This window comes from Puma concolor, chromosome B4, assembly GCF_028749965.1.
Source record: "Puma concolor isolate L17-30 chromosome B4, mPumCon1.1.hap2, whole genome shotgun sequence".
In the NCBI taxonomy this organism is placed as follows: domain Eukaryota; kingdom Metazoa; phylum Chordata; class Mammalia; order Carnivora; family Felidae; genus Puma; species Puma concolor.
The window spans coordinates 25,705,059-25,729,506 of record NC_141673.1 but is presented as its reverse complement, the minus strand read 5'-3'; the positions used below and the strand labels follow the sequence as shown (position 1 = coordinate 25,729,506).

The 24,448-nt window shown below is 36.7% G+C and overlaps 2 protein-coding genes across 7 annotated transcripts in view; one reads left to right on the top strand and one right to left on the bottom strand.

Moving 5' to 3' along the window:
• The window catches only part of VEZT (vezatin, adherens junctions transmembrane protein), a 77,709-nt gene extending 61,272 nt beyond the window's left edge, over positions 1-16,437 (top strand). For 5 of the 6 annotated variants that reach the window (XM_086712610.1, XM_086712609.1, XM_086712608.1 and 2 more), the window contains one exon: positions 57-9,704. In XM_086712610.1, the coding sequence (XP_086568736.1) occupies positions 57-571 (515 nt within the window). In that variant the 3' untranslated portion in view covers positions 572-9,704. Of the gene's footprint in view, positions 1-56; positions 9,705-16,330 lie in introns of those variants that run through there. The other variant, XM_086712611.1, reaches the window with a different exon arrangement.
• Positions 11,028-24,448, bottom strand: part of LOC147578973 (uncharacterized protein C3orf20-like) — a 30,704-nt gene continuing 17,283 nt past the window's right edge. The window contains exon 3 of the mRNA XM_086712622.1: positions 11,028-11,255. Within this exon, the coding sequence (XP_086568748.1) occupies positions 11,109-11,255 (147 nt within the window). The 3' untranslated portion in view covers positions 11,028-11,108. The remainder of the gene's footprint in view (positions 11,256-24,448) is intronic.

The window sequence follows — 24,448 nt, the reverse complement described above, 5'->3', positions numbered from 1 at the left end:
CTTTTTTTTTTCTTTTTCTTTCTTTCTTTCTTTCTTTTTTTTTTTTTTCTTTGAAGCTGTGTTGAAATCCTTGTCTCCTGTAGACCCAGTGGAACCCATAAGTAATTCAGAACCATCAGTGGATTCAGATATGGGGACAGTTGGTAAAAATGATACTGAAGAGGAAAATAGTAAACCCTCCACAGCTGACAATGAAATAAGTAGTAGGACTGAGTATTTATGTGAAAACCCTCTAGATGGTAAAAATAAAGACAATTCTGCAAATGAAGTCTTCCTCCAAGGAGCTGAAGAAAGAGTGTGTTCCCAATGTGAGAGTGAAGAGGAATCTCGGCAGGCGGACGTAGGGAGCCTGTCCACTGCCCATCCAGCTCCCGGGGACTTATTACAGCCTTCCATTAAGCAGAGGCTGGCACGGCTCCAGCTGTCACCGGATTTTACCTTCACTGCTGGTCTTGCTGCAGAAGTGGCTGCTAGATCTCTCTCTTTTACCACCATGCAGGAACAGACTTTTGGTGATGAGGAGGAAGAACAGATAGTACAAGAAAATGAAAATGAGGTACAAGAGAAGTAGGAACCAAGATTTACATGGAGGATTTTAAATTATTGCTTTTATGCAAGTGTTTTAGCTTCAAGGCTAGATAATCCACTAGAAAGGGAAAATGAGTGTTAAGTTTACTATATATAAAGCTAAGATGTGAATTTACAGCAAGAACCCTGGTTTGAACAACTGATCTGAAAATAGTAGTTAACCTGTAAATGGCAAATCTTTTAGGAAAATAAGAAAGGTAAGGGCTCTTTTGAATAAACTGCTCTTTTTTTTTTTGCAGCACAGCTGATCGATCTTGGAAATTCTTTAGGTACTTTTAATAAGAAACACATTTATCATTTCTTGCCAGAATTTGCTACCATAAAATGACTGGGATAATTCTGTTGCAAGAACATTAACATTTAGTATGACTCCTTTTTACTGTATTCTTGCAGTTCATAGCTGCAGCTATTATGTTAATAACAACTTGTTTGTATTTTATTTTTGTTTATACCAGTCTTAAAACAAAGATACAGGTTCTGAATAAAAAAAAAAATTGACTTCATACAATTAATGTGTACTGGGGTTTGGAACTAAAAAGTAGTTTCAAAAATACTGGGGTTATGACATTTTTTTTTATGTTTCCTTGTTCATATGTGTATTCGGTAGTTAATTTTAAGGTGCCCTAATAATCTTTAAAAGAAAAACATTGTACTGTTTTAAAAATTACCCTTTCAAATATATTTTGTGTTTTTCTTCTGTTCTTGTTATAACTAATAGAGATGATGTCAAAGTCGGATCCGTATAGTCCAAAGCCCCGTGGGCACCTTTGCAGAAAGTTCTTTGTATCTATTTGCCTACAGATAATTGGGTGCCGTTAACACAAGCAGATCATTTCAGCTGATTTCTAGCCTGAGGCTATATCCTCTCCACCTTAATGAGATTCTGGAAACATCCTGCCTGCTTCCTGGAAAGCATCCTTGTCTCCTCAGTACTTCATTTACAACTACCTCTTAAAAGAGGTTGCTTTCCAAATTGTCCAGTGTCATGATTGCATTTTCAAAATGTGATATTTTCAGGAGTATATTGTTTCTTGAAACCTATAGCTCCTACGCACTGACATAGTTTATAGACATTATTTGGGGAAAGTATAGGAATAATAATTTATGCTGCTGTCCTAGAAAGGAAGTTACACAACGAATATAGATTGTCTTTAGAATTAAGAAACACATTCAGATTCCTGTAAACTTAGTACTTTGAGTCAGTAGATTTATGTGTACCGAGGAGATTTTTATTTAATTTTTTCCAGTAATCTTAGGAAATTTATTTTTTATCCTGAGGAAAAACTTGATTCTGCTTTGTATGAAAAGTAGAGATCCTTTGTACTATAAGTGATTCTGCCTATTGCCCAAAATTCTGGGACTGTCCATAATCAAGCTCTTAGAAATATCACAGGGTGGGCCCAGTTTACCACTTAGAAGTAGCTAAATTTCAAAAACAAAAATCTTGTTTTGAAACTGACAATCGTATTCATAAATAATAATATTTTCTTTTTAGATTACATAGTTTGCCAAGTCTGTTTCCCCTTGGATTTAGAAGAAGCAATTATGGGAACACTTGGTAATTGTTCCCCTAATCTGTGACCTTACACAGGAAGAATTAGAGTTTAATAATTTTTAATTCTTTTATTGTATTATTTTTATTTACACCAGCTTGGGGAAAATGTCTTCATAATATTTCATCAGTTTTATTCAATGCTCTCTAAGCATTGAAAGACTGATTTTGTTATAAATTTTTAAAAACTAATTTTAATGAGGAATTCCTAATCTTCCAATCTGATCTGTTTTATCTGCAAATATTCTTCTTGTTGAAACCATAATATAAGGATCTTGGGACTTTAATTGAAGGTTCTTTTTTTGTGTAGTTTTTAAAATGTCTTTCATCTTATAAAATATTGCTGAGATAAAATAGTATCTTCCCTGTGAATATTCCTAATGTTCTCTTATAGTAGTCTAAAAGTCAGTGTTTCTCAGTTTTTGTTTTTGTTTTTTATAGGACGCCTATATTAGAATAAACTGGAGGTCTTATTTTTAAAATGCAGATTTGGGGCCATAACTCCCAGTCATTCTTAATCAGTCATTTTGGGATGAGACCTAGGTGGTGTGTATGCTCAGTCAAATCTAAGAACCTCTGTCTAGGACTTTGTTTTCCTTGCCATGGATATCTTAGGAAATTAAAACAAATACGCCAATGTGACATAAGTAGGTATTCTTATTACTTTTCTAAGAATATTTCACTTTGTATTATCAGGCTTTTGACTAGTTTTAATAGTTGACATCCTGCATCTAAAAGAAGCCCGCTGGGAAAAATATTTTGTGATGCAAAACTTGTAATTATGCTTTCCAAATTTTACAGTGATATTTTGACAGGATAATTCTTGTTAAGAGTAATATCCTGACAGCTTTTGATATGAACATTTCCAGAGTTTATTTTATCAGGACAGAGCCGGTACAGAAACTATTTAGGGTCACTCTTGAGGACAAAATTTTTACACTCTGCCTACAGTGAGGAAAGTCATGGCAGTAAATGACCTAATAATGGTTATCATACCTTAAATTCTTATTTTTTTTCACCTGTCATTATTAAAACCCGCATATCGGGACTATCTAGGACCAGACTCTTACTGGTCTTTGATTTGTGATCTTTGGCTTATTTTTTAAGTTGTCTGTATTATCTGCCTTCACTAGTTAAGTCTTCTTTAAAATTGTACTTCATTAAAATTGTATGTTTGAATATATTTAATTAAGAACTCATGTATTGACTCAGGTTTGATTTCTGAAGTTATTGGAGACAAGTCAGGAGAAACACATTTAAGGCAAATTGCTAAGGAAATTTAAGAATATGGTTTTAAGGCTTTAATACAAAAAGGCTTTAATACAAAATTAAACTTTAATCTAACTTTAAATCTCAGAGCCATCATTTAAAAGCTATGGGTGCAGTTGACCTAATAATGTCATGGGGAGTTTTTCCAGCAAAAACCAAATTCTCTGGATTGCTAAATCATGTTGGTAAATTCTTACTCCTCAGAAATAGTTAAAAAAGAAGTGAAACTTTTGAGGCTGAAAAACAAGATCTGGTTATAATTATGTTAGTAAAATAGGTCAATTTTCTTTAAAAAATGAATGCTAATATTCTGATTCACATAATAAAGGTGGTGAATGTTAAAGCATAAAAAATTATGTTTTGATACATTTCACAAAATTATAAATCAATGGAGTGTTAATTGGAAGGGAGCCTAGGAGTCATTTCACTCCGGTGACTTATAGTGACTTATACACTATAAGTAATGTAAAATATGAAGTATTTTGATAAATTATTAGAAATCATGTGGGAGGAAAAATTCAACTGATTTGGTTTAATCATAGGACATTGTTTCCATACCCAAAAAAAACAAGGAAATAAGAACTAAATGCCATGAGACTATGCTATAGCTCAGCAGACTCGTTATTTGAACTAAAGTAGATAGCATGCTATGAATGAAACACAGACAAAGCAAAAATTGATTTATTCTTCCATTTCTGTTGATCACAACATGTCTCTGTAATTCACACTTATAGTAGAAAATGAAGCTGTAAACATACTAGAAACAAAAATATAGGAAAAATACCATAAGTACAGTAACAATTTATTGACAGGTAAATAACTGACAGTAATTATTGACAGGTGACTAACTTGCATGAGTTAATTTTTCATGTAACTGAGGCAAATCCATTTAATCATAACAGTTTTTAATAATTTAATAGGAGGGGCACCTGGGTGGCTCAGTCGGTTTAAGCATCCGACTTCGGCTCAGGTTATGATCTTGAGGTTTGTGGGTTTGAGCCCCATATCGGGCTCTATGCTGACAGCTCAGAGCCTGGAGCCTGCTTTAGATTCTGTGTCCCTCTCTTGCACTGCTCCTCCCCTGCTCATGCTCTCTCTCTCTCTCTCTCTGTCTCTCAAGAATAAGTAAAACATTTAAAAAATTTTTTTAAATAATTTAATAGGAAAATTTTTAGAATGTACTTTCTGTACTTTTTTCTAGAATATTTAGGATATAATTTAACTTTTTCTCAGTCATCTTTAAGGATATCAGTTCCTCTCACAGGGTAATAAACAGAAATGCACCCTCAGGAGCAACTGAGATACATAATGTTCTATGCCCCTTTACCCCGTGACCCTGCAGAACTTTGCTTTTTGAGCTAGGTCTGGTTTTCACAGTTTCTCTATCTTCCCTTAAAATCAGCTGTCACTTTTTGCTGCTGTCTTGTGTGCCTGCCTCTTGCACTAGGTCCCCAGTCTGCTGCTTCTCATCTGCTGTGGGCTGAGAAACCAGATTGCCAACCTTGCTAGAATTGTGTCTAAAATAAGAGTAGACTGAAAGAAGGCTAAGGGACTTTTCTGTCAGTTATGTGCATGGCCTTTGTGGTACCTATTTGGCTGCTTAGCATACTTTTGTTTGCCTGATCACTCTTTACTAAGAACTTGCTAAAAATACTTGGTTGAATATGTGATTGCCGTATATTTAAAGTATTAATTCAGTTTTTATGTGTTGGTGTTTCTAGGACTTTCCATTAATGAATTCAGCTATAAAAGAGAATTTGATTATTATCTTTGTATAAATCATTGTGTATATTTTAGGAAAGTGTTTTGTTTTTGTTTTTGTTTTTTTGGTTTTTTTGCTCATTATTCCTAGTATAGGACACAGACTGAAAACTTAAACATTATAAATATGACTCCAACTCTGTCCACCAAGATTTATATTCTAGAACTATAGGTTTGAGACTAAACATGCATGGCTAATTTAGAAAGAACTGGCTAACTGGATATTTGGAGAATGACTCATTCTAGATATCCCAGTTTTCTATAGAACTTAAACCTCTTTAAGCATTAAAATTTTTCAGAATAATTTCTGAAGGTGATCTTTTTAAAACAATATGCGTTGCTATCTTATTAAACAATATATGAAAATCATTTAAATCTTTTTTGATGTCAAAATGATCATTATTAACAACAGTTATTCTACTGTGATAGTCTAATTAAGGCACTGAGAGCTACATGCCCTTTTACTAAATGGCTCCATTCTGATGTGCTTTTTTCATTTTCTTGTCTTTGTTTTCTGATAGCAGTTCTCATTCCTCCAGTTTCTCCAAATACCGCTTAAGTGTGCCCATAGCAATGGCCTTTCTCCACCTTCGTTATGCTCCTTCTAGTCTGTTTTGGTTTCGGAAACCAGGTAACTAAAACAGCTAGAATAATGTATAAAGTAAGAACAAACTGACTCAGTGAAGACCTAAAAACCTGGATTATACTTAAATGCATGGATTTTGTGGGTATCTATTACTACCTATTTCATTGCTATCTTTAAGTGAAGTTACTAAATTAGGTACCTGCTCTCAAAATAGAAGAGCTGTTATTGTACAAAAGGAATGATTGTGTTTCTATACTTTACCTTCTCTACATTCTATTCTTTAATTTTTTGGCTCTGATTAAAACCAGCCAACTCAAATTAGCATTTTCTACAGTACTTTCTAGTTGAATCAGATACCACATGTTGCTAAGAATTTCTTTGGCTAGGTTGGTTGTTGTTACTTTGGTTTTGTTTTTAGAGAAATGTATTTTCATTTCTGAAACAATGAAGTAGGTTGAGTCCTGGAAAATAAGAAAACTTTCATAATTGATATCCTAGAGAACTGAAAAGTAATAAGGTCTTTAGACTCTAGGCAGTTTTACCACAAAGAATTTATTCTTTGATGTGCAGGATTTTAACACAACATCTTTATTTTTATTCAACGCAATGTATGTTAAAAGTTTGCCAGAAGTTATCAGTGTTAGAGCTAATGATGTTGACAGATGTTTGAATGACTAAATACCCAGTGTCATTCTATATTTTGCGTGTTTAAATTACCATTTGATGTTAAGCAAACATGATGATTTTTCTCTCTTGAATGAAAAATAAACACGAAATTCACATGTTACAATGTTTGCAAGTAAAATTCAGATTTGTCTAGAAAGGGATACCCTCACCTTGAATAACTTAGTTTTATAAACAGGCTGATTATGTTTTAGTCCATACGTTGATTCATCTATCCATCATATACAGGGTAATTGGAAAATCAGTCTATGGCCATGACACAGCTTAACATTATTCATATGCTACTGGGAATTGTGATATAATATTCACTTAAAAATAGAGGATCCAAACCCGTTTCTTTAGTTGAGACTGCCATTACAGAATAATTATGACGCCAACCCCTGGTTGGTGGTACAAAGAGAGAAATTCTCTTTGAGTATAGTTGTAAGAGGAAAGTGATTCTACTCAGTATAATTGCTATAAATTGAAAAGAGGATGAAGTGATTACAGGATTCGCATATACAAAGGTATAACATGAATAAATTCTAAAATGTGTGATCAATTAAAATGCATATGGTATTTTTTAAATGCTGTACATTTTAATATATTTTAACCTGTCAGCAGTTGAGTTAATTTGTTTCATCCCTGTTTACTGAATTTCATTTGGCACATATCAAACATGTTATTGAAACAGGACAGTATTTAAGTTGTGTATACTTCTGATACACTGTTTTTCAAAGTGGGTATATTCTATGAGCCATTGTTGTAGAAATATGTATTTCCCATCATATTTGTATCTTAAGAGTTTCTCAAGATAAAGAATAATTCTATTGTTTTGAACTTTACATTTTTCACTTTTATAGCATTTCCTAAAGGTTGGCTACCTACAAAATGAGTTTATTTCATCTTTGAAATTTTTTCTAAAACTAAAGCATGTCTTTCACAAGTTTTTTGTTTTTTATGATATCCTAAGAAGTTACATATCCTTTACCCCTCCCAAAGTAAATTTTAAAATTAATTCCAAGTTTAAGTCAAAGTATTTTCTGCACAGTACTGGCATCTGGCAACGTACAGAAAACTCCAGAAATGTTACTCCCCTTCCTTAAACATTGTATGGTCTGGTACAGCCCTGGAGGTCCATATGAGTGAAAAGCCCAGAAGTCACCTGAGCTGAAAGCACTCCCAAGGAGTTTCGTTTTGTTTGGGTTTGTTCTAGGTATGGTCCCAGGGATCCCAGATCAAACCAGGCCCCTGGGCCTATCCTAGAACCAACCTAAACTCGCGCATCATTCCCGGAACATCAAGAGTGTGAAGACTGAAGATAACCTGAGGCTGACTAGACTTCCTACGTTCACCAGAACTCACTTTTTTGTATGTGTGCCTACATTTTAGCAAAAATTGGTTCATTAATCCTTCCAAAATTAGAGGAATGACAGTGGGTAACAAGATAAAGTCTTACCAGACTTTGACATTACAGTTATCACAGTAGAAATGTGATCTATAATATGGTTATTATTAATTGCTAGTAGGAGAATTGTTCTTGTAACTTATCAGATTTCTATTTTGTGGTTAAATGACATTGTCACACAAAAAAATTTCTCCCCTAAATTAATGGTTTCTTTTTTCTTTGGCTTTGTCAAACACTTTCTACTCAACAATATGATTAACAGTCTTGTTTAATTATGCATCATCTCTGAAAGGCATTTGGTCTTTGCCCTCTGACTCCAATGCCGAGTAATTTTAAAATCTTTTTTCTGGAGACCAGTGCCTTTTTTCTTGTAATCTGTTGAATCCACCACACTGCTTTGAGCTTGTTTTTTAGGTTCAGTTCTGGGAAGAACAGCATCATTTCAGACTCATTGTAGAGGCTACATTTCAGAATCTGCTATGGTTGATAAAAAGCATGATAGAGTGAAAATGGATTAATACTTTACAGATTACTGAAGTGTTTTGCAGAATAAGGTTTTTATTATTATTATTTTGTTGTTGTTGTTGTTCCCTGCTGCTCTGGGTTTTTAAAAGATTGTGACCTACTTGATTCATCACATGGTCTCCTACCATAACTGTGACATTGCTGTTTTATTTCGTTTGAGGACAGGATTTCTGAAAAGGCATGAAAAGACCCCAAACCCAAAGGTTATGATACACAATGGAAATGTATACTTTTGGTAATACTGGCATTTCAATAGGTTTAGACCATGTTTGAAATAATTGCAGACAAATCAGGGATTCCAACTGTGAAAAGAGCCCAAAACTGTGCTGTTCCTCCAAGCCTTGTTACCAGAAAAATTGGATCACTGAGTTATCCTTTAAAAGAGGACTGTGAGTTTGAGGCTCATTCTGAAGAACTGAACCCTGGGATTAGATCTGTACTGCCTTCATCACATAGATGCTTCATCCCATGGCTTCTATTATTTTTGCCTTTTAAATCATATTTTGATTACCCTTCTCAGTGTTTTCTTTTTTGCACAGTGTTTCTTGTTTACATAAATCAAAACTATACATGTTAGTACTGTATATGTATGTATTTTTTTGATAAAACGAAACCTTGGATCTAAAGATCTTTGGATTTTGATTCCTTTTAATGTCAAATGATTAAAATGCTTTTACTGTCTTATAAATTCACTCTTAATTTATGCCTCAATTCTTCCAATTAATTTTTTCTAATGAACTACATTACAGTTAAATAGGTGAGCCTTATATCAGTTTCTTCCAGAATTTATGACATTTTGCATTCACCCAAACATGACAGTGTTCTAACATCAGCAGTCTTGTATCCATGCACTGATCTGTAAGCATAGGTGACTATTTCTTGACATAGCCTGAAATGTATGAACCCATCTTATGTTTATGTTCAGTAAGTGTTCTCAGTATTTGAGGAGCATTTGCATTCTCTTTTGACATTGTTAATTATGAACACCTAAAATAGGAATGTGAGAACTGTCTTACAGAGTTCAGGCTTGTTTACATAGTAAGTTTCTAAAGTCAGTCTTCACTCCAGTCTTAACACTGGAGTGTGTTAAACTGTATTTTTTTAATACCATTTAAGAATATCCTTTATTTTAATTTTTACTTTTTGACTACTTATATTTTATGTAGAACTGTACATCTCCTGCCCTACCTAAGATTTTCTCATCAATACTTTCTTTGCTCGCTTGATATATCTTACCATACTGAATTTTTAAAGGATTTTTACAAAAACCAACAGTAGGTTTGTATATGTCTGTATTATTGTTGTTCCTCCTAAGCTTAACTAGTCTCTAATAAAATCTGTACTTCTTTGTGTCTTTTGTGTGTGTGCCTTTTTTTTTGATTCTGATGTTTGCCACATGAATTAGCCAAAAAGTAAAAATTCTTTTTCTCTTCCTTCTGTCTGTATTTTTCAGAATATGTTAACAAAACCACAAAAGACAGTTTTCTAGGAAAGCTTTGGATTCATTAGTCTAAGTTTTGTTTGGTCGGTCATTAAAGTGCCTCACATGATATTTTATCAGAGTGAAACAGCAAATGAATTTTAAAAGCTTGCTTTTCACCCTTCTCAGTGACTGTCAGCCATTGGATACATTCTAATCATGTTATATTTGTTGACTTGTACGACCTTTCTGACAGAAAATACCTACTGAATTAAGAAGGAAGCTAACATCCAATGGATCATACTTTGTCCTATGTAATTGAATGAACTATTTGTTTATACATTTCTAAGCTTAGCTACAGCCTTGGGAACATTCGTGGTAGCTCCAGAATGGCTCTGCAGACCGAATGCTGGTTAAAGAGAAAGTGGCCTTCCTTGAACAACTTTTATTTACTTATTTCTTTTACTATTACAAAAGTTTTATTTAACAGAAAAGTTCAATATGAAAATGCACATGACCTGATTTTTATTTATTTTATTTCAAGTTATTTAAATTCTAGTTAGTTAACATATATGGTAAAATTGGTTTGGGGATAGAATTTAATGATTCATCACATACAACACCTAGTTCCCTCCTAATGCCCATCACCTGATTACTATCACCCCGCCTGCCTTCCCATCAACCCCTCAGATTGTTCTCATAGTTAAGAGTCATATGGTTTGCTTCCCTCTCTTTTTTCCTCCATTCATCTCTTGTGTCTTAATTTCCACATATAAGTGAAATAATATGGTATTTGTCTCTATTTCACTTAACATAATACACTCTACCTCCATCCACGTTGCAAATGGCAAGATTTCATTATTTATGATTGCTGAGTAATAAGACCTGATTTTTATACTGTATTAAAACAAGTTCGGGGGGGGGGGTGTGGGAGCAGTTGATTTCTTCTGGTGAATATATCCATTGTTTATTTTTTCAATTACCACCATTCCAATATCATTCTGTTGCCCAATAGCCATTTCCACACATTAATCTATCACAAGATTCATAAAGGGATCGAATCCCTACAATATTCCTTGGACCTACCACCATTTAATTTCAATGATAATTTCTTATCCATAAATTTTTTCAACCCTGAGGGTGAGCTTTGCTCAGGATGTCTACTCGGCAAGTTAAAAGATGCCTCCAAACATTTGAACTGAGCTTTTAAACTACCTCTTTCCAGAAAAGATTTGAAGCAAGGAACACACATTCATAAAGGCAGTTCTTGAAATTTGGCCCTTATCTGGGATTTACTAATTAAAAGTGTGAGACAAGATAGAATATATTAGTTACTCTACCGGATCCTGAAGTCATTGGGTAGGAAATATCCTGTATGATAATCACTCTTTGTCTTCACAATTTGCTTTTGAAGGTCTTTAGCAGATGTGCTATAGCCATTGAAAATAAAGTTGGCAAATACTAATTTTCCCCTAATGTACATCTGTAAAAATTAATAGAAGAGTTTCAGAATCTGTTCATGTGAAAATCAGTCCTACTTATTTTTTAAAAATTGGTTTTTTCTTTATTTGTTTTTAATTTTAACCAAGCTCTATGTCTAACATGGGGCTTGAACTCATGACCCCAGATCAAGAATCACATTCTCTACTGACTCAGCCAGCCAGGTGCCCTAGTCCTACTTATTTGAAGAAAGACCTTAAATGTGTTCTTATGAGAAAATATTTACATTTATACACAAAATAATATTAGGCATCAAACATGTCCCTAGAACCTGAATACATTGAAGGTCAAGAAACCGGCTTAGTTTTCTCACTCAAATTTGTACATGTGAAGTGTCAGAACCAGTATCCTCCCCAATTCTAAAAGACTTCTTTATGATAAGCTGCCTGTGGATACATTTCATTTTACAGCTAAACTCTAGGGGAGAGTACAGAGCCTTTGAATTTAGAAGTCCGTAGACTTGGATTATGGACAAAACAACGTCTCTAAAACTCACAGAAATCATTTAACTATGTCAAGGCACCGTTTCCTCTGTTAAATAAAAAGCATTGGGGCGCCTGGTGGCTCAGTCGGTTGAGCCTCCAATTCAAGACTTCAGCTCAGGTCATGATTTCACAGTCCTGGGATTGAGCCCCTAATGGGGCTCTGCACTGGAATAGAGCCAGTTTGGGATTCCCCCTCTCCTTCTGCCCCTCCCCGCCACACACGCGCACATATGTTCTCTCAAAAAGAAAAAAAAAATCATGATTTGTGAATTGGACTAGCCCTCTAAAATTCTTTTCCAGGGCTAAAATTCTCAGATTCTCTTTTTCCTAACAAAGAGATACAACTCTACTGTGAAAAGCCAAGGTTGTCATTCTTTTCCAAGGTGCAAGAGGACTTATATTTAGGCACAGGTGAGCAGCCTACTAAATATTCAACCTTAAGATTAAGAGGCTAAGAGGTGGTAGGGGTGGAGAAGATAGTAGTTGAAAAAGTATAGGTGGTTCCAGCTCAGAACTTAAACTGCTAAGAACTAAGTATATCTTACGTCTTAAAGCAGTCTAATACTAGTACGTGAAAAGCAGGGTATAAGAACTTAAAAGGAACAGTAGTTCCCTATGATTGCATGTTACTCCTTTCCTCTTAGATGGCGTAATCTTTTCATCATGAAGGGATGTCCTATTACAAGGTTTTCTCTATAGGAATAGAATTTTCTGCTTTATCTTCATTTCAGTAGCAAAAGAACCTATCTCTTGTTTCATATCTTGTTCCTTGATCTGAAACACTTTATTCTTTAGCACCCATGCCTAGCTATTAGCCATGAATCCACTTATCTTGCCTGAACTTAGAAGATTAAGCTCTGACAGGTGGGTAATGATGGCCAATGACAAAGCTACTGTGCAAAATATGTACACTGGGATCTGAAGAGTTGAACAGTGTTAATCTCTTAAACAGTGACATAAGGGCAACTTTTAGCCAGTTTTTTCACCTCAAAAAGTGTGAAATACATATGGGGGAAAAGTGTAATTTAAGAAATTGGTAAGTTGAGGATATGTAGGATTTTGTTGCAATTTTGGGCTTCTAGTCACACACAGGCAGAAAGCTTTTCATTTTGTGTATATTCAAGCCATCCCCTCTTAGGCTAATCCTGGGGTCTGGAGAAAAAAAGAGACAAGGCTGCAGTGTTTATTAATTCTTGCAGAAATAACTTGGTCAAAATACAGAAAAATGTTGAACTGGAAAAAACCTTAAGTTTGTATATGTCCAGAGGCCAGTGTAGGACCAGGCTCAGTACCAAAATTCAAAAATTATCCTTTCTGAAATCATATTGAGTTGAAGTTCAGTTGAAATTGAAAACCTAGAGTAATCTAATCCAGAGGTGCCCAGCATTTTATCAAGCTAGGACCCCTGATATTATTTTCCCCATGGGTAACATGTTTTGAATAATTTTTTTATCTAGCACATAACCTACATGAATTGAAACTCTGTAAGTTGCACTCCCTCCCTCATATTTTAACTAAGGCTATAATGGCCATTCAGTTTGAGTGTGTGCTGCATGCCAGGCACTATTCTTGTGCTCAGGGCAGAGCAGTGAACAAGGTGAATACTAGAGGGGAGAGCCGGACAATATATTGGGAGTTAGATGGCGGTAAATGCTCCACAGAAAACAAAGCCAGGGAAGAGGAATATGGAGGGTGTAGAGTGCTTTTTATACAGGGCAGTCACGTTTGAAGGGAGTGAGGGAACCAGCCACACGAAAGCCGTAAGTGAAAGGGCCTTGAGACAAGAACAGCAGAGAAGAGGTAAGTGAAACTCCTTGAGAAAGGGGCTGGCTGGTCGAGGAGGGCCTTGTAATGTATATGCTTTGCTTTGAGATAGGAAGCCATTGGAGGGTGTTAAGCAGTAGACTGACAAGACTTGACTCAGGTTTCAAAAATATTAAGTTTAAAAAGCATTCTTCTGTGTGGAAGTCTGACAAGGATGGGGAAAGGGACATCTGTTGGCTAATGCAGTAAGCTATGTGACGGATGGTGCTCATTGGTAGTGAAGGTCTTGAGGAGCAATCCAAGTCTGGATATATATGTTGAAGATAGAGCCAATAGGATTTGCAGATGCAATGTATGTGCAGTACAAGAAAGAAGTCTAGATGATTCTGAGGTTTTTGGCCTGAGCAACTGGAGGAACAGAGTTGTCATTTCCTGAGATGGAGCACCAAGTGAAGTTTGGGTAGAAATTGAGCTGGTTTGGGATTGGTTAAATGTAAAATAGTTATTAATTGGGGCGCCTGGGTGGCTCAGTCAGTTAAGCATCTGGCTTCGGCTCAGGTCATGATCTCGTGGTTTTTGGGTTTGAGCCCCGTGTCAGGCTCTGTGCTGACAGATCAGAGCCTGGAGCCTGTTTCGGATTCTGTGTCTCTTTCTCTCTCTGCCCACCCCCCGCCACCTCCCACCATGCTCATTCTCTGTCTCTCTCTGTCTCTCAATAATAAATAAACGTTAAAAATTTTTTTTAAATGAAATACTTATTAATCATTAGGTGGAAATGCTGGATAGGCAATTGAATATGTGAATCTAAGTTCAAGAGAAAGATCCAGAGTAGGAGATGTCAGTATTTTGGGTGGTGTTTAAAGTTGTGAGCATAAGTCAGAGGGGTCAGCACACTGAAATCTTTGGGGAACCTATGGTTCATAGGCCAGGAGATCAAAAGGAACCTAAAAAGGAGACTGAGAAAGAGCAATTAGTGACACAGAAGGAGTGGTGTCCTGGAAGGCGAATGAAGAAATTATTTTATAGAAGAGGCAGTGATTAACATATCAGTTGCTGCTAAAAAATTGAGAAAGATGAGTCCATTTGTATATATTTTTTGGAAAAATGTCTGAGTTCAAATCCTTTGCCCATTGTTAAAATAGGGTTATTTATTTTTGTTGTCCTTTATATATTCTGGATATTAATCATTTATCAGGCATATGCTTTGCAGATATCTTCTCCCCTTCTGTGAGCTGTCTTTTCACTCATGATAGTGTCCTTTGATACACAAACATCATAAATTTTGATGGAGTCCAGTTTATCTATATTTTCTTTTGTTGCTAAATTTCCTTGACTTTTCAAAAGAGGCAATAGTACCACCTGATTCATAGGATTATCATGAAGATTAAATAATACGTGTGAAGGCGTGTAAAGGGACTGGGACAATGTCTGCCACATAAGGAGCATTCAATAAATACATTATTATCCAGGCTAAGTCTGTAGTATAAAAACCAAGGGTCAGGGGCGCGTAGGTGGCTCAGTTGGTTAAGTGTCTGACTCTTGATTTCCGCTGAGGTAATGATCTCACAGTTTGCGAGTTTGAGCCCCGTCTTGGGCTCTGCACTGACAGTGCGGAGCCTGCTTGGGATTCTCTCTCTCTCCTCTTTGTCCCTTCTCCCTCTCTCAAAAATAAATAAGTAAATAAATAAATAAATAAAGCATAGGGATAGAAATACAACATGTGACATAGAAGCCGAAGAAGTAGAGGGTTTCAAGAAGAGCATGATCAGTGCAAAATGATGCAGAGGTGTCAAGAAAGATCCAAAGAATAAACTTAGACTTGGAACCTACAAGTTCAGACAGTGGGGTGACAGAGGCAGATGCCAAATTATACTGGATTGAGAAAATCTATTAGGCCCTCTTTGATCTTCAAGACCAGGTCTGCTGTTTTGGCCCTCACAGTGATCCAACCAAAACTGACCCTGTGGGGGCTGCTGAAATACAGTGGGGGGAACACTTGGGTTGGAGTGAGAACAACTGGGTTAAAATTCCTGGTCTTCTACCACTTGACACCTGTGGTCCTCTCTCCGAGCTGCAGGTCCCTCGCTCTTAGAGGACAATTATTCCTATTTTACAGGGTCAGTAACATGCTTACATGAAGACTTGGCATAATAGTAATTCTTTAGCTATTAGTGTTATAATAAATGGTTCTATTCTGATTCCTCATTTTATTCTAACATTCTAACTCAGTAGTTCTTCCTGAGTACCAGGTTTTGTGGAGTATTCCCACTTTATAGACACTTGGCTTAGAAGTTTGCAATGACAGTAAGATGAGATTAATACATGTCAAATGCTTATGATGATTTGGATGCTTATGATGATTTGGGCTACTGTTGTATTCTTGTTTTTATTCTTATTTATTTTTTTATTTTAGAGAGACAGAGAGAGAGAGAGAGGGCATGAGCAGGGCAGGTGCAGAGGGAGAGAGAGAGAGAGAGAGAGGATCTTAAGCAGGATCCACACTCAGCTTGAGCCTGACACGGGGCTCAATGACACGACCCTGGGATTGTGACCTGACCCAAAATCAAGAGCTGGATGTTCAACTGACTGAGCCACCCAGGTGCTCCAAGGGCTACTCTTGTATTCTAATGGAAATTTTTTGCCAGATTTTTAGTAGTGCCTCTGTCTTCAAGTCTGCTTCCTAAGCCACGGCATTTCTCATAGTTTGTGAGTATTTACCTAATCTCAGCTGTTGCCATAAGAAGCTAGTGTTTAAATAGTGTTATTAACCACATCAATGGATCTTTTTGTTTATTTTGGTTGGCTATAGACATGAAAATCCATCTACCTGAGTTGTGAGTGCCCTGAAGAAGTCTGAGGATTTCATCTGCTGTTCAGTAAACAGAATATGGGGCTTCCATTGAGTTCCTACAGCTACCAAAGCAAAGATGTTTTCTATGGAGTAACAGTCAAGTCCTGACTTTCAGGGAAGGATGTAAGACATATTTATTTAGTCTGGTTTGTACCTTGTTGTGTGCCTCCTATTTATTTATATTTCTTTTTGGTTTATTACATATCCCAAGATATCTTAGGAATGAATACATCTTGAAAATATAATAAAAATGAAGTCTATGAAGAATACTTAAATAACCATTCAAAAAATCCAAATGAGCTATGACTTTACAATATCTTGTTTGTTAATAATTAATGGTGAACAAATGGAAAGAATTTTTAATTCAATACACATTTACTGAATGGTCTTCATACTAGACACAACAATTACCTTTGTGAAATAAGTATTCTTATGTTATAGATGAGAAAAGTGGCTTTCAAATAAGTTCAGTGTCTAGACCAAGAGCCCAAGACTCTTAGCAAGAAAAAATAATAGATTAGGTTCTCCAAAAAGGCTTTTTTACTTCAAATTAGGTGTTTTTTCTATGTATTTTGTCCATTTTATCTTCTTTTCCGGCATAGGTCATCACATACAAGAACACACATGCACATAAATGCATGCATGCACACAAGAATCCTAATTTCCACTTCAAGAAGCATAATCCCCTCAGTTTGTATTTAATTTAATCACTAGATTCCTAAAAGAAGTCAATTAAGTAGGCAATTAATTTCCTCTGTGCATTGTTCATTCACATATTAAACTGGTAATCTCATTTAAACATTTGCTTCCTCCCGCCCCGACCTGTCCCACTGTCCTCAATGTTTAAGTTCCCTATACTCATCAGATCAGTGTGAGAATCTTTGCAAAAACCCTTTATAAACTGAAAAGATATACTAATTATCTAGTGGGATCTAGTCTGTCCCATTTAACCTGGCTGGCTATGCTGAGAGGTGAAATGTTTAAACCACACTGGCTATATCATTGTTCCAGCAGTTGAATGCAATTGAAAGACTTGTCCAAACTGCTCAAACCAAGCAAACAGTCCCTGATTTGCTCTCTCAAACTAAATATATTAGCGTTGTGGTGACCAAATATTGACCTAGTGACTAAATGAAAGGAGAGGTTCTAACTACCCTCTAAAGCACTCATCACTTACTCTTTCTTTTTAGTAATTTTTTGTCAAGTTAGCTAACATACAGTTTATACAGTGTAGTCTTGACTTCGGAAGTAGATTCCCATGATTCATCACTTACATACAACATCCAGTGCTCATCCCAACAAATGCCCTCCTCAATGCCCACCAGCTATTTTCCCCGCTCCCCCCCCAAACCTCCCACGTCCATCAACCCTCAGTTTGTTCTCTGTATTTAAGAGTCTTTTATGGTTTGCCTCCCTCTCTATTTTGTAACTTATTTTTCCTTCTATTCCCTTATGGTCTTCTGTTAAATTCCTAAAACTCCACATATAAGTGAAAACATATGATATCTGTCTTTCTCTGACTGATTTATTTCACTTAGCATAATACCCTTCAGTTTCATCCATGTGGTTGCAAATGGCAAGATTTCATTCTTTTTTTCTATCACTAAGTAGTATTCCGTTGTGTGTGTGTGTGTGTGTGTGTGTGTGTATACATATATATATATATATATATATATATATATATATATATATATCACATCTTCTTTATCCATTCATCAGTTTATAAATATCTGGGCTCTTTCCATAGTGTGGCTATTGTTGATAGCGCTGCTATAAACATTGGGATACATATGCCCCTATGAATCATCACTCCTGTATCCTTTGGATAAATTTCTAGTAGTGCTATTGCTGGGTCATAGGGTAATTCTATTTTTAATTTTTTGAGGAACTTCCACACTTTTTTCCAGAGTGGCTGCACCAGTTTACATTCCCACCAGCAGTGCAAAATTGTTCCCCTTTCTCCACATCCTCACCAACATTTGTTGTTTCCTGAATTATTAATTTTAGCCACTCTGACCAGTGTGAGGTGGTATCTAATGTGGTTTTGATTTGTATTTCCCTGATGATGAATGATGTTGAGCATCTCTTCATGTGTCTGTTAGCCATCTGGATGTCTTCTTTGGAAAAGTGTCTATTCATGTCTACTGCCCATTTCTTCCCTGGATTATTAGTTTATTGGGTGTTGAATTTGGTAAATTCTTTATACATTTTGGATACTAACCCTTTACCTGATATGTCATTTGCAAGTATCTTCTCCCATTCCACTGGCTGCCTTTTAGTTTTGTTGATTGTTTCCTTTGCTGGGCAGAAGCTTTTTATCTTGATGAGGTCCCAATAGTTCACTTTTGCTTTTATTTCTCTTCCTTTGGAGACATGTCAGGCAAGAAGTTGCTGTGGCCAAGGTCAAAGAGGTTGTTGCCTCTTTTCTCCTGTAGGATTGTGATAGTTTCCTGTCTTACATTTAGGTCTTTCATCCATTTTGAGTTTATTTCTGTGTATGGTGTAAGAAAGTGGTCCAGGTTCATTCTTCTGCATGTAGCTGTCCAGTTTTCCCAACACCATTTGCTGAAGAGACTGTATTTTTTCCGTTGGATATTCTTTCCTGCTTTGTTAAAGATTAATTGGCCATACATTTGTGGGTCCATTTCTGGGTTCTCTATTCTATTCCATTGGTCTATGTGTCTGTTTTTGTGCCAATGGTATACTGTCTTGATGATTACAGCTTTTTAGTACAGGCTAAAATCCGGGATTGTAATGCCTCCAGCTTTGGTTTGCTTTTTTCAACATTATTTGGGCTATTTGAGGTCTTCTGTGGTTCCATACAAATTTTAAGATTGTTTGTTCTAGCTCTGTGAAGAATGCTGGTGCTATTTTGATAGGGATTGCATTGAATGTGTAGATTGCTTTGGGTAGCATTGACATTTTAACAATATTTGTTCTTCCAATCCACGAGCATGGAATGTTTTTCCATTTCTTTGTGTCTTCTTCAGTTCTTTCATAAGCTTTCTATAGTTTTCAGCCTACAGATCTTTTACCTCTTTCTCACCATGTACTCTTAAGGAATCCTTCCCAATATGCTTCCAGATAGCAACTCTCATTCAAATAGAGACCAGAAAAGGGATATGTGTTAGTAGAGTGAGGAGACCTCCAAAACACTCTCTCCCAAGAATCCTAAAATGTCTCATTTACATGAAAACAAAGAGAAGGCCATTTCTACCCTATCTGCCCTTGTACTGCATCGTAATGCTGCCAACAGACACTTCCTATTCTACACTTTGGACTATGAGTCCAGGCACCTGGGCTCCGATCTCAGCTCCACATCTCAGCTTTGTAACCTCCTTGAACTCCCTATTTAAAAAGAAACAGCATCATCACCTCCTAGGATTGTTGCCAGGATTCACAGCAGATATTCTTTTCCTTGTAGAAGTCCTGCCTTTTGTCCTTGCCAAAAGCTGGGGCAAAGGCTTGGTTAATAAATGAAAGGCGCAAAGCAAAGTAAAAATATGTTTGTCATTCCTGATGGAAGGAATGGTGAATGTTCATTCACTCTATCAAAAATTATTTATTGAAAATCTATTTGGGGGGTGCTGGGGTGTTCAGTCGGTAAAGCATGCAACTCTTGATCTCAGGGTTATGAGTTCGAGCTGGACGTTGGGTGTAAAGATTACTTAAAAATAAAATCTTAGGGGAGCGCCTGGGTGGTTCAGTCAGTTAAGCATCTGATTTCTTTCAGCTCAGGTCATGATCTCACGGTTTGTGAGTTCAAGCCCTGCGTCAAGCTGTATGCTGTCAGCGTGGAGCCTGCTTCAGATCCTCTGTTTCCTTCTCTCTCTCTGTCCTCCCCTATTCTCTCTCTCTCTCTCAAAAATAAAATAAACATTTAAAAAAGAATAATAAAATAAAATCTTAGGGATGCCTGGGTGGCTCAGTCAGTTAAGTGACTCTTGATTTCAGCTCAGGTCATGATCTCATGGTTCATGGGATTGAGTCCTGCATCGGGCTCCATTCTGGGAGTGGATCCTGCTTAAGACTCTCTCTCTCCCTCTCCCTCTCCCTCTGTCCCTCCTCCACTCGTGCACATGTGCTCTCTCTCTCTCTCTCTCTAAAAAAATAAATTAATAAATAAAATAAATTCTTTTAAAAAAGAAAAAAGAAAATCTACTATTTTTCTGGGCACCTTTCTAGGCACTGGGATGCAGGAATGAACCAAACAGACAAAGTCCCTGCCCTCATTGTGGGGATCAGATAATAAAACAAGTAGTGATCAGTGCTATAACCCAAATAAAGCAGGTAAGGAATGGAGAATGAAAAGGGATCTTTTAGACAGAACAGAAAAGAAAGGCCACTGAGGGAGTATAACCTTTGCCTAAGACCTGATTACATGAGAGAATAAACTGTGCAACTATCTGGAGAACAACCAGCAAAGACAGCACCATGTGTAAAGGCTCCAAAGGGGAACAGCAAGGGGGGCAAGTGGGAAAGTGGAAGAGAGGGAGGGTCAGATTACACAAAGACTTGTGGTCCAGAGAAAAGATCTGGGATTTTACTTTAAGAGTGATGAGTACCTATTAGAGGGTTCTCAGCAGAGAAGTGCTGTAATCTGATTTAGGTGGCTTTTTTTTTTTTTTTATGTTTATTTATTTTGAGAGAGAGAGCAGGGAAGAGGCAGAGAGAGAGGGAAAGAGAGAGAATCCCAAGCAGGTCCCACACTGTCAATGCAGAGCCTGATGTGGGGGCTCAAATTCAAGAACCACGAGGTCATGACCTGAGCCAAAATCAAGAGTCAGACACTTAACAGACTGAGCCATCCAGGTGCTTCTCAAACTCAAGTTTCTGCCCCCAAGGCTTATGTTCTCATTTCATCAAAATTTTGATCACTATTCTAATTTTTGTAATGGTTACTAAGCTGTGTTGGCTTTTAAAGTACAGAAGCATTATAGTCTTCCAAGAATGGATAAGGAATAGCTATCTATTGGGGTTTCCCTGATTTTGAAATAACTGTTGTGATATCAGATACTGATATGAAAATCAGTAAGATTTTCATACTTCTTTTGTAGGTATTGGTTTTACTCCCATGGTCTTTTGTAAGAAAAAATTGCTTCTTTTGGTTTGTAGATAAAAGATATATAAGCACCTGATCAAATATGCCTCTAAAATCAGAAACTAGAAATGAGAAAATAGGGTGATTGGTTGCCCCTACAACAAATTTGCTGGTAGGATTTGGTGAGGGAAGTTATAAATTTATCCACACTAAGAGAGAAGTTTCACTTCCCTTCTAATCTGTGATTAGCCATCCTCTATAACATTGCGACTTTTCCCTAAAGTCAGCATTACAAAATCTATGTATCTTACTAGTAAGTTTGATCACTAGTTCTTAAACTAACTTTGATAATCACATGCTTTCCTGACTTGCCATATAGTCATAGGAGAATTTCTTTTTCTTTTTTTTTAAGTCAACTCTTTTTTTTTTTTTTTTTTTTTTTTAATGTTTACTTATTTTTGTGAGAGGAATAGAGCACATATGTGCACTCAGGCCTGAGAGCTGAGGAGAGACGGGGGGCGGGGGGGGGGGGTGGAGAGACAATCCCAAGCAGTCTCTTGGCTGTCAGCACAGTACCTGATTTGGGGCTCAATCCCATGAATCATGAAGTCATGACCTGAGCCGAAATCAAGAGTTGGATGTTCAACCGACTGAGCCACCCAGGCGCCCCAGTCACAGGAGAATTTTCTGCATGCAACTTTATTTTAAAAAAGAAAACTCTAACCCCAAAGTGGGGCTCAAACTCACAACCCCAAGATCAAGAGCTGCCTGCTCCACCAAAGAGCCAGCCAGACGACCCATGCACGCAGCTTTATAGGATAAGACTCCTAGCCAAAAGAACCTGCATTGTAATTCCTCAGAGTCAAACCAGACATGCCTAAACAAGCTGCTTCTAGATATTTTTCTTAGTTTTCACTACACCAGATTCACATACTTAAAATTAACTCTAAAGGTTTCAAAGCCATGTCTTAAGTAGGTGCTGGATTTGGAAAGAAAACAGAATGAAAAATTCAGTTATTTATAATTGCCTAATTAGTTGGTTTTATTCAGGTTAATTCTTTTCTTAAACTCTACACAGTATTTTTTTTTCCTTGGAGGAGAAATAGGAGCCCATAAAAATAAGTAAGTAATTATGTCTCCAAGGCCCATCTTTTATGGCTCCTCCTGCATAAGGTGTTAAGACTAAAGCTGTTTGCACCACTTCTCCCTGCCTAAGCCTCATTTCCTCAATTCTGCTACCCAGTCTCTATGTTACCAGGCAGGGAAACATAGTGACACTGTAATTTACTTAGAAATGTAAAGAGCAATTTCACTCTCAATACTTCACACAGTAAGACCCCAGACAGAGGGGTCATACAGCTTTCCCAACTAGAAGCATGATAGGAAGGAAGCAAATTTTCAAAATCATTCAACTCCCAATGGCTATGCTTCTCCATTCATATTACACTTTGGAATTTGGATATGCACATACTAAGACTTTTTCAAAACTAGAGTTCATGGCTACACATATGATCTTTGAATGTATTTTGCATGTGATTGAGGTTAGGCCAATCAGACTTTATCTCTTATAGACTGCATAGGAAATATAGTCAAACTTAGATGGACAGGGGGTGCCTGAATGACTCTGTTGGTTGAACTTCCCACTCTTGATTTCGGCTCAGGTCATGATCTCAGGGTCATGTGATCGAGCCCTTCAACAGGCTCTGCACTGAGCATGGAGCTGCTTAAGATTCTCTCTCTCTTCCTCTGCCCCTCTCCCCTTCTCGTGCACTCTCTCTCTCTCTAAAATAAAATAAAATTGAAAAACAAAACAAAGAACTGAGTGGGACAGCACTAAAAACTGATGCCATCTGGTGGCAGTGCACGTGACTGCTGCTGAGGTCCTTGCAGCTGCCCTTGTTCCTAAGGCAGCCAGCCAGGGTCTTACAAAGGAGCTAATGAAGTCTGTCTTTGATTCTGTGGATTACCCTAAATCCTTCAAACACCACTCCCCTACCCCTTATATTAGTCAGAATTGGTTTCTGTTGCTTGCAACCAAAGATCCTTAATAAATTAAAAAATATATGCCTTCATGCCCATAAAATAGAATGAAAGGTAAACTAGAAAAACATCAGTTTCTTTCACTGTCACTGCCTCTTATTATTCACTGTGTTTATGATTAGAAGTTACACTTAGAAATTCAGAAAGAAAGGAAGACTTTGAACTTTGGTACAGAATAGTTTATGCAGGAACATTAGCTGGCTGAACCCAACAGTTTTCTAGTTCGTGTGCTCTTAGTATAGCTCTACATGAGACCTAATTCATATTGTCTACAGCAAAAATAATTTTTATGACTCTTAACCTTGATCTATAACTACATTCTATCCTTCTTGGTATTTCTTTTTCTTTTTTTTTTTCTTTTGAAGGTGGCATGGGGAAGAGGTCCTTTAAAAAAAAGAAAGCTATATGAACTAATTACAACTCCATTTTAAATTGTACAATTCCGTGGGTTTTAGTATATTCACAGTGTTGTACAACCATCACCACTATCTGATTCCAGAACATTCTCATCCCCCTAAAAGAAAGCCCATCCCCGCTGGGAGTCACTCCTCATTTCCTCTTTACCCACCTCTGGAAAGGATCTGCCTATTCTGGACATTTCATATATGTGGAACCATACAGTATGTGGCCTCTTGTGTCTGGATTCTTTCACTTAGCATGTTTTCAAGGTTCGTCCAAGGGGTCTTTTTAAAACACAGCACTTGGGGTGCCTGGGTGGCTCAGTCAGTTAAGTGTTGGACTCCTGATTTTGGCTCAGGTCATGATCTTGTAGTTCATGAGATTAAGCCCCACATCAGGCTCTGCATTGACAGTGTGGAGACTGCTTAGGATTCTCTCTCTCCCTCTCTCTCTCTGCCCGGGCCCATCTCATCTTTTCTCTCTCTCTCTCAAATAAATAAATAAATAAATAAATAAATAAATAAATAAATAAATAAAATATTTTTTAAAAAAACCCACAGCACTTAATCGGGACTTCATCAAATACAAATACATAT